General features: G+C 43.9%; 1 protein-coding gene across 1 annotated transcript; it reads left to right on the top strand.

The window, feature by feature from the left end:
- The first annotated feature begins 271 nt into the window (after positions 1-271).
- SERTM2 (serine rich and transmembrane domain containing 2) lies at positions 272-6,152 on the top strand. The gene is made up of 2 exons (XM_058847898.1): positions 272-538; positions 4,312-6,152. Exon 2 carries the CDS (start codon positions 4,906-4,908, stop codon positions 5,179-5,181), a length of 276 nt encoding a protein of 91 aa, XP_058703881.1. The 5' UTR covers positions 272-538; positions 4,312-4,905; the 3' UTR covers positions 5,182-6,152.
- Positions 6,153-9,831: the final 3,679 nt, after the last annotated feature.

The raw sequence follows: 9,831 nt of genomic DNA, 5'->3' as shown, positions 1-9,831 counted from the left end.
AAACCCCCAAAAACCAAAAAGAAAACACAAAAAAAACCAAAAAAACCAAACAAAAAAAAAAAAAAACACAAAAAACCCAAAAAACTCATTGAACCCCCAGAAAACGACAGAAACTCCTAAGCTGCCCTGCTCACGTCTCACTCCATCAACAGGCAGCGCAGCCTTGCAAGCACGAAAGAGTTAATCCTCGCCTGGCAGAAACTTTGCAGCGAGCGGAGCTCAGAGCCTCCCTCCCTCATCCCCTGCCTGTTGCCCGTGGCTGCCGGGGGAGGGCTCTGCCTCCATCCCGGCTCCCAGCTCCGAGCCCCTTCCTTCCCCTGCTGCCTGCGGGGACCCAGCGGTGCTGCCGCTCTGCCGCCAGCCCAGCCCCGGCAGGGAGAGCCCGGGACATCAGCAGCAGAGGGGAAAAGTGCGCTGGGCTCAAAGGATGCTGTCCTGACTCCGGCCATAAGGCAGCAAATCCCAAAAGCTGCGGGATGCTCCCGGAGGAATCGCCAAGCTCGTGGTCTGAAGCAGGGACTGCTGCCTGCTCTGAAAGGTAACTGAAAAACTAATTTTATTCTTATTTTTATTTTATTTTTTCTTTGAATTTTACTCTTTGAATTCTCTCCTCTCCCCACGCACCGCCACAGCCAGCACTCACGCATGTTCAGCATGGGAACAAAACATCTTCTCTGCCCCTGAAAGAGGAGACTCAATCACCCCCCTGGCTCTCTTCTACCCCTCAAACCCTCCCTGGATCTGAGGGAGAAAATGCCAGCCATGGGTGGAATTGATACTTTCGATGTTTTCTTTGCGTTTCCTCAGTGCTGATATTTTTCTGGAAAGGTGACCTAGGCAGAGCACACCTGGTGCTGTGTGTTCAAACCCAAACCACACTGGCCAGCCAGCTGGATGCACCTGAAGGAGCTACACAATAAATTGTTCCATTTTGTCCCCCTGACCTGTTGGTAAGGACCAGAGTGGGAGGAGAAGCAAAGGGGATCGCAGGAAAGTTGCCTGCACTTTCAGAGATGCTCACACTGAGCACGGGAGTAGAAGGAAGCAGGAGGGCAAGACAAAAACATTTCTTGCAGCTGCAGGATCAGTCTCTACTGCCTGTGTGCACTGTTTGGGGGAAAATCTTTTCTTTCTGCTCCCCTGTGACCTCCAAATGTGCAGAGCAGAGCAAAGCAGGGGTCATAAACCCAGACCTGCAGCTCCCCACACCCTGACAGCTGCAGTGGGAGGTTGGTAATGTCAGTGCCCATGAAGTTCTGGCTGATGAATTTCCTGGCTCAGCGACACACTCTGGGAAAAAAACCCTTCTCCTGTTGTGTATGAAGGCTTCTATTTTCATTACAGATTTTTATTAAATGAAATGTGTTGGGTTTGGGTTTGGCTTTTTTTAATCCCTGATTTAAAAAAGCCACAAACTGATAAAAAAACCCCCAAGCGTCTGCTGGGAATCAGTCTGCACCCACTGAGCACCAGCAATCACTCAGAATTGGAGCATTGTTCAGCCAGAGAATGACTAAATCTTGGAAACTGAGATCACAGGGAATGTTCCTGTGTCCATGAACTTGAGGGCTCCTCACGGTAACCAGTGAGGTTCTGCCTCCACTAATCTGAGTCATACACAGTTATAGTCTGACCTGCTTCACACACAGAATTATTGTGTGCCGCCTATTTTCACACCATGTTGGTCTCTACAGTCATTCAGCTTCTATTCCGTAAAGGGGAGTGTACAGGATCTAAATCCAAAGAGATGTGCTCAATGGGATAATTGGTAGATTGAAAAGCAAAAATCTTTGGGGTTGCCTGGAGCTATTGAATTATTTCTGGCTCATTTCTGGAGAAGATGCAGTTAATGTTGCAGCTTTCAATAGTCTCAATAGTTGATTGCTCCTGACAAATCTATAGTTGAGCCTAAAAAAACCCCAAACAGTGCCAGCTACCCATTGCTAATACTTCTTACTGCTCCTTTTATCAATAAATGCCCAGCTGAGCTTTACTAATTCAACATCTTGGTTTGTAGTTAATTATTGAACTTCAGACAAATGTCCTTAGCATTCTGCAGTCTAATTTTATGAAGGATATAAAGCCATTAGGCTCTGTGCTCGTTAAGGAGAGAAAGCTCTGGCTTTTTCTCTCAGTAACAGAGCAGATGGGATGGGCAAAGACATTGCTCTGTACTTTAACTCACACAAGTGTCAAATTCCAGACTGGTTGCACTTCATTATCAGCAGAGAAATCATATTGTAAGAACAGAATTTAATCCAGTTACCTTCACACCCTCTATTTCCCACCTGCTGTGTAACATGAGAATATTCTTCACGGGGGAAGAATTTCCATTTATAGATTCCAAGTGTGAAAAATCACAGTTATTGCCCTGTAATTGAGAGCAGAAGAGCCTGGCTGCCCTGCCCATACCTCTGCACCAAATTCTCTGCCAGAGTTACTGGCTCCAGAGAAACACTGAGCTTGCCCAGGGCAGCTCAGAGTCCCCTGCCCACACAGGGACTGCAGGAGTCAAATCCCCAGGCCACTTTCTCAATCAGCAATTTGGGCCAGTTTATTACTGAGCAGGATCTGGTCCAGTTTATTCCCCAAACTGGATAGCTCTTACCTCAAATGCTTTGGCACTGAGGAAGGAACTGGGAGGCAAAGTGTTTCCAAGCTCCCATGTCCCTTCTCCAAAAACTCAGCAAATCAAATATTTCCTCATCACAGGAGCCAAAACAGGTCTTTCTTGCTTGTAGTGCAAGTTTGAGTCCTTTGAAAGTCAAAATCTTTTGCAGCAATATGTCATTAGGGTGAAATGTCACGTGTCAGAGCTTTTATCGTATTGACCTAATGTTTCATTTATTCTGATTATCATAGTATATTACCATGTTAATATTATTACTCTTTTTACATCTCATGGAGGTTTATAGGCAGTGGACATTATAAATGATTGCATCAGTTTGTTCAGTGTTTTCATTTTTGTTTCAGCTAAAACCAAAATTCTGGTCTTATCAGAGCAGAACAGGATGCTTTTGTACATTTTGAATGCACCATTTACAGTGAAATTTCAGCATTTTCATTTTTTGTTTCCAGCTGGAAGGACTGACACTGCTAAAGCATCAAGATTCCCCCAATTTCTGGTAAGTTCTGCTGCCAGGAGGTGAGGGAAGTGTCACATCCTGCAGCAGAGTTGCTCCAGGGGGACAGGCAGGGCTCTGGACAGCTGCCAGGTGTAATTTCCCTTTCCTTGCCTCCTTTGGGCTCAATTCTCTGTGGATACAACTTTTCTCTAGTCTCTCAGCCTCCTTTGGGCTGAATTCTTCTGGGATCCTCCCTCGTGGGGAGTTCCACTTATCTCAGTCCTTATGATTGGAAGAAAACTCCCGAGCTCGTTAGAATCTTGTTTCTCGTGTTTATTAACAGGTGGTCACAAAACTTAACAGGTTTCTCTAGGCTGGTTACACAAGGTTAATCTTTGCAATTTGGTACATTTCCTTCTTCTGATGGTACAAGGCTTTGTGGCACACTCCGTGTCTGATGCACAAAATGGCCCCAAACTACGCAGTTCTTTTATCTTTATATCTATTTTTACCCAATTAACAATAGACATGTATATTATTTTTCTTAATGACCCAATGACCCATCACCTCTGTGATGCACTGCGGCATTTTCTATCCAATCGCTTACTACTACCCAAAAACCTCCAGGAGAACATGAAGAAGAAAGAAGAAGGGACAAGGGACAACACCCTAAATCCTCCATCTTGTCTCCTGTTCTCTAAACTACTTTTTCACCCAGTGATTTAAGAAACTTTCTAATCTACACACTTACACTTTTAGCTTTTTCTATTTAATTTCAACATTTGTTTTCATGTATCACTATGAAAACATGCTCATGAATTTCATATTATATGAAATTCAGTGTTTTCTTGAATCTTAGAACTAAATATTAAAAACAAGGGCACACAGTCTGTATCTCAGACTCCAACACCAGGTGCATCCAGCCTCAGAAAATGAGGGTGCTGATACACAATAAATGAGACACATGGTGAAAAACACTGATTGGATTCATATCTCCCTCTCTGATATCTGATTCCTCAGCCTGTGGGGCCTTCTTGTACCCTCAAGTGATGTGTTACCAGAGGACATTAGCAATTAGATTTGCATGGTGCTTTTTCTAAAGTTAAATACTCAGTGCTCCTCCTCATCTCAAAGGAGCATGAGCAGGGTTTTCTTACCTATTTGCTCTAAAGATTCCACATCCAGGCTAGGCTGTTTTGGTACCTGGTGTCATTTCTCTCTCTCACACACACTTCTTTCCCTTTAGGAAATCGACTTTTTGACCGTTCCTAATGAGAAACTCAGAACTCCATACTCCTTACGCCCTGAATTAGGAGAGAAGAGATCCCCCAGAGGTTTGGCAAAGCGGAGAACAACCTTCCCCAGCTCACCCAAGGACAAACCACCTGCTGTGGGAGAGAGAAGCTGGCAGAAAGCTGATTGCTCAGTCTGCCTGGAGAAACCAACACTTGCAAGGACCAAAGCTGTGCAAACCTTCGCAGCTCAGCTTGAGAGCAGGACCAAAGCTTTTCACCATCCAAAGGAAGTGACCTACCAAAAGGAGACCCAAAGTATTTTTAGGACGGAATAAAAGCCAGAAGGAAGTGTAAATCACAAGTGTGATGCTCGTTGTCATCATGACAGAAATGTGCAAAATGGTTTGCAAAGGCCTGTCCCTCGCAGTTTGCTCAAGGGTGTGAGCAGCAGCCTTGGCACCGACAGGATGGAGCATCTCTTGCTGAAGCCATCATGCCATCTGTGCTAAGTTCCCTCTCCTGACCTCCTTTGTGAGTCTGGTGAGGGGAGGAGGCAGGAGATCCAAAGGTAAATGCAGAAAATGGACCAAAGCTGACAGAGAGCAATGACTGAGATTTATTTCAAGTTCCGCGGAAACCTGACGGGCCGTGTCCACCTTCCAACTCTGGCTACTGAAGTAGACACAACAGCAGACAAATATTCTGGCCTCTACGTGTACGTGGGATTGTTCCTCACCCTCCTGGCTCTCCTCCTGATCCTGCTTTTCTCCATGCTCCTGCGCCTGAAGCACGTTGTGTCCCCCATCACCTCCCCAGAGAGCACCGAGAACGTGCAGCAGTTCACAGACGTGGAAATGCACAGCAGGATCCCCACCACTTAGGGAGCCCACAGCAAAGAGGGCTCCGTGCCTGGGAAAGGTGTTTTCTTCAGCAAAAGGTGGTGGAGAGAAGCTCTGGCTGCCTGTTGAGCCCCACGAATTCCTGCAGAACCCTCAGCAGCATCTGGAGAGTGTCACTGGCTGTTGGCACTACAGGCAGCATGTGTGCAGCAGCCTCCATAAAATCAACGTTACAGAAACGCACTGCTGTCAGGGAAGGCTCACACCCCTCTAAAAACCTTGCAGGAAATGGGAAAAGCCACATTAATGACAGCCAAAAGCACAGAGAAACACAGCAGGATGTGTCCTGGAGCCTGTGCTTGCTGCCCTCTCTCTCTGAATCAACAAAGTTCAAGTGGTGTGAGTGGGAAGAGCCCACGGGGCACGCAGAGAAATTGTCAGTGGCTTGAAAATTCTCAGGCATTTCTCCCATTCAAGAAGGAAAACATGAAATTGTTCTCTTTTTTCACTTGAATGGCAATTTGGAAATTAAACAACGGATTTTCACAAATATAGAAATGTTTCATCACCCGTTGAAACTCCTTCTTTCTGACATTAGAAGCCATTTAGTGAATAGTTGCACACCAGATATCAAAAAGAGACAGAACTTTAAAGAGGAAAGAGAATAAAGCCAAAATTTAAGGAAGGTTTAAAATAAAAAGACGCAGCAGCAGCAGGAAATGAAAATAAAAAACTTAAAAGACACTCTACCTCTTCCTTTGTCCTCCTTTACATTAACTGGGATGAATATAAACATTTTTATGCCTTTTAGGCTCCCCAGTATCACTCAGTAATTAAAATGCAGTGTAAGTTTTGGGAGCCCAATTGACATTGCTCTCCTAACAGACTCGAGTTCATAATAACAATAATATGTTCTCTTATATCCATATTGGGTTTTCTTCCTTTCTTCCAAAGTTTTTCTCATTTTTTTTCCTCCAAGGAAAGCTGAGGAAATGCCCTGGCCTGGCACTGCAATAAGGAATAGTGGGAACAGCTTTGGACACAGAGAACATGCAGATGGAAAATAAACTCACTGAGCACTGAAAGATATGATTGGATTCAAATATCCTGGTGGAATCTCACGGGGGAAGGAAATGTTTATTTGAATTTATGGCACAACAATCTGACCCAGTCCTATGAGTGACATACAGAGGTAGGCTTTGCTTCTGTGGATGGAAAAGATGGAACCAAATACAGCAAATCACTCCTGGGAGAGCCACTGCCTCTCACAGGAAAACCTTCAGTGAATTGTTTCATCTCTAAAGGGCAGGTATTTTACACAGCTAATACTCTTTATTACAGTCTAGGTCAGCAATAAAACCCCCTGGATGTTTTCCACATGTATATACACTCTTATTTGCCAATTCTCCTCTCTCCAAGGGCTTGGAAAGTGTAAAGTCCTCACACAAACCCAGTGCAAAATTAGAGAAGACACCATCACATGGACCTGTGATGGTAGCAGGAAAATTTTCTTCAAATGCTCTGTGTACAAGAGAGTTTTTGGTTACCTTTAGAGCTCTGGGTGAGCTGCTTGGACTGGGAATATCTGGGCTTTTACAGGTGGTTGCCAGGGGGGAAGCAGAATGACAAGTAACATACACTGGATCCATGGGCAGGACCACTGCTACTCCTCACTGAGGTATTGAGTACAAAACCAGTTAAACATTGCTTCTCTGTACTGACTAATTCCTTTTTACTTCATTAACCCCCACATCTGTGAATGACAGAATCCCAGAATGGTTTGGGTTAGAAAGGACCTTAAAGACCATTTTGTTCCACCCCCTGCCATGGGCAGGGACACTTTCCCCTATCCCAGGTTCTCCAAGCCCCATCCAACCTGGCTTGGGACAGTGAACCAGAACAGTGATTGTGTGAGGAAATACAGCAAAAGATTCACTCTCAGCAGTGTCTCTCTGTGCCATGCTTGGCTGTGTTTCCCTGGAAAAAGGGCAGGATTCAGGTTATCCTCCATGGGGACAGCACCAGGCAGGATGGTGGCTGAGATTGGCTCCTCGACTCTCAGTACTGCACAAGAGACAAAATTTTGTGTGATGATCAGGGTATTAATCCAACTAAGACAGATGGCTGCTGAGTTAGTCAATGACATTTAAAATGAACAAAAATCGAGCTGCTCAAATTGGTTTGGTATGTGTCATTCATGAGGCAGCCTAGCCCAGGCTCAACATGTGATTTACCCTGGAAAACTCCATTCAAAAGCTACAACTTACCTAGACCAGGAATGTTCTAACATACTAAATCAGCAACTAAACCACATTGGCTTCCCAGCACAACTATCTGCAGAAAAGCCTTATGTCCAAGAGTCTGCAGGACAGACTAGACTTTTATTGGCAGACTTTTATTGATATAAAATATCAGACCTACCAATGGAAAATGACAGTATCAAATTCTGAGTGCTCTGATCTCAGCCAAAGTGGCCCCTGAGGTACATGTCAGGAAGGACTGAGCTTCTTTCCATCACACCAAGGAATGTTAATTCAGAAGACTCTCACAACACTTTAAAACTTATTCATTATCCTTTAAATAAATGAGTAATCTATATGTCAGACAGTATCTTTGGGCAGACTGGGGATTTTTATATAGTACTCTTATGGAAGTGAGCCCTATCTTCTCACACGAAAATGACAAGTTTTTCTTTCTAAAGCTCCATTTCACATAAAGTCTCTGTCCCACTTGACACACTTGAGGCACTCAGGGTGCCTCATTTTTCTGTACAATGCCAGTATATTTTAAAACACTGAGAAGAATGCCTTTCCCCTCTTCTCATTACCATTTGCAGTGTCTCAGGCCTGAGGGATGTCTGGGAAAAGAGACTGTTGGGATGTGTTGGATGTGTTTGGTGAGTGGCCTCTAGTGGAGTTTGGCATCCTTTGGCTTTAAGAAGTGGTTGTTGGAATTTTGCACAGTTTTGCTCATTCTTGGAGCACTGCAGCTCTCACAGCCATGCCCTGCCCCTCCTGCAGGCCGTTCCCTTCCCACTTGTCCATCTGCTACAGAAAATGGGGGTTTTTCCACATAAATAAAGAGGCACAGTGGTAGCAATGGTGAGTGAGTGACTGCTCTGTGCGTTCCCACCCGTGGGTCTGAAGGACCAGCTCACAAAAAGGCTCAGCTGGTGCCACTATTCCAAACCAGCTGCTGGCCATGGGGACTGGCTGGGCAAGAAAACCCTCCACCAGCCTGTGTATTACCTAAACCAGCACGCTTTGCCCCATCCTTACTCCCATCAGATATTAGAAACAAACTGAGTATTGAGTAAATTCCTCGCCTCCTCCGTGCCACCTGTTGTTCTGATGGAGCAGAAAACGCCCGAGCATCACCGCCCCTGGAGAGTGGAGCTGTGAGGCCAGAGCCAGCCTCCTCTCACCAAAAAACCACCAATGCTCCCAAATCTCCCAGGATTCCTCGTCTGGGAGCTGTCAGGAGGATGGTGGGACTCCCTGTGAAAAACGAGGTTCACATATTTTTCTTATAGAATTTAAAAGTTTAATAGAAAGACAATTAGGAGATAAAAATAAAGTATACAGATACGGCCGGGTGTCTCTGCATTCACCTCACTGACAAAGGATTGTCCCTTAAAAACAGAACCCTACTACATATCCATAAATTCTCATATGTGATTCAAACTTTCTTCTTAAGGTTTGGATGTTTCTTTAGTTTTTAACTCGCCCCCTTCACAATTAATCAATCTTCTTGGCTCCACCGAATTTCCTGGTAACAGAAATGCAATAAATTCCTCCCCCAGAGCTCTGGTCACTGTTGTCTTCATCTGGCTGAGATAATCTAAGAATAGAGGGGGTCTCTAACCATCTTTTTCAGTCTTTGGGTTATACAAACAAAAGCAGTTTTTGTTTTAATACAATGTCATAGCTTAACATATATGTATTATACTACTATTTCTAAATTTCATCAATAACAGAAATAAAGAAAATTATATTAATACAGCTAAATTTTCTAATCTTACACGTATAACATTCATGATAATATTTGCAAAAAGCCGATAATATGATATGCATTTATAACATCCCCAAATCATCCAGGATTAATCTTTGAGTAATCTCACCCACATGATTTCCATCCACAAGCATGAATTTTCTGTATTAACAGACCCTTTAAGTATGGAGCAGAAAGGGTTGAGATGCAGAATGTCAGAATAAACGTAAATATTTTCATATCCTCTCAGGGCTGAAGGGAAAAACTTGATTTTGCAAACAACATAATTCAGCAGAAGATCAACCTTGATCCTTGATCCTTCCCAAAGGACCTTTTTTGATTTTACTTGAAAAAGAAATAAAAAATGTTTGAAACCCCAAAATTACGTGAATCACCTGCTTTGCTACAGGCTGGGCAACAAGTGAGGTGAAATCATGGAATGGTTGTACTTGTTTTCAAAGAAAATACATCTTTGTGTTGTGTCTACACTCCGGGTTAATTCTGCTATGGAAAGGAAGTTTGCTCACAGTCTGTTCAGGTGCCCTGCAAAAAATGGGCAGTTGTACAATGCAAATGGCATGAGTAAAAATTCCATGCAGATATATCTGGGAAAGGGAAATCCCAAAGAGTGTTTTGTTGGTACATGAGCTGTAGACTCAAATGTTGACATTTTGGTAGAAAAATAAAGCTAGAGATGGTGAA

The sequence above is a fragment of the Poecile atricapillus genome, chromosome 12 (assembly GCF_030490865.1).
Source record: "Poecile atricapillus isolate bPoeAtr1 chromosome 12, bPoeAtr1.hap1, whole genome shotgun sequence".
Classification (NCBI taxonomy): domain Eukaryota; kingdom Metazoa; phylum Chordata; class Aves; order Passeriformes; family Paridae; genus Poecile; species Poecile atricapillus.
The sequence above is the reverse complement of the archived record's forward strand: the minus strand, read 5'-3'. Positions and strand labels throughout refer to the sequence as shown.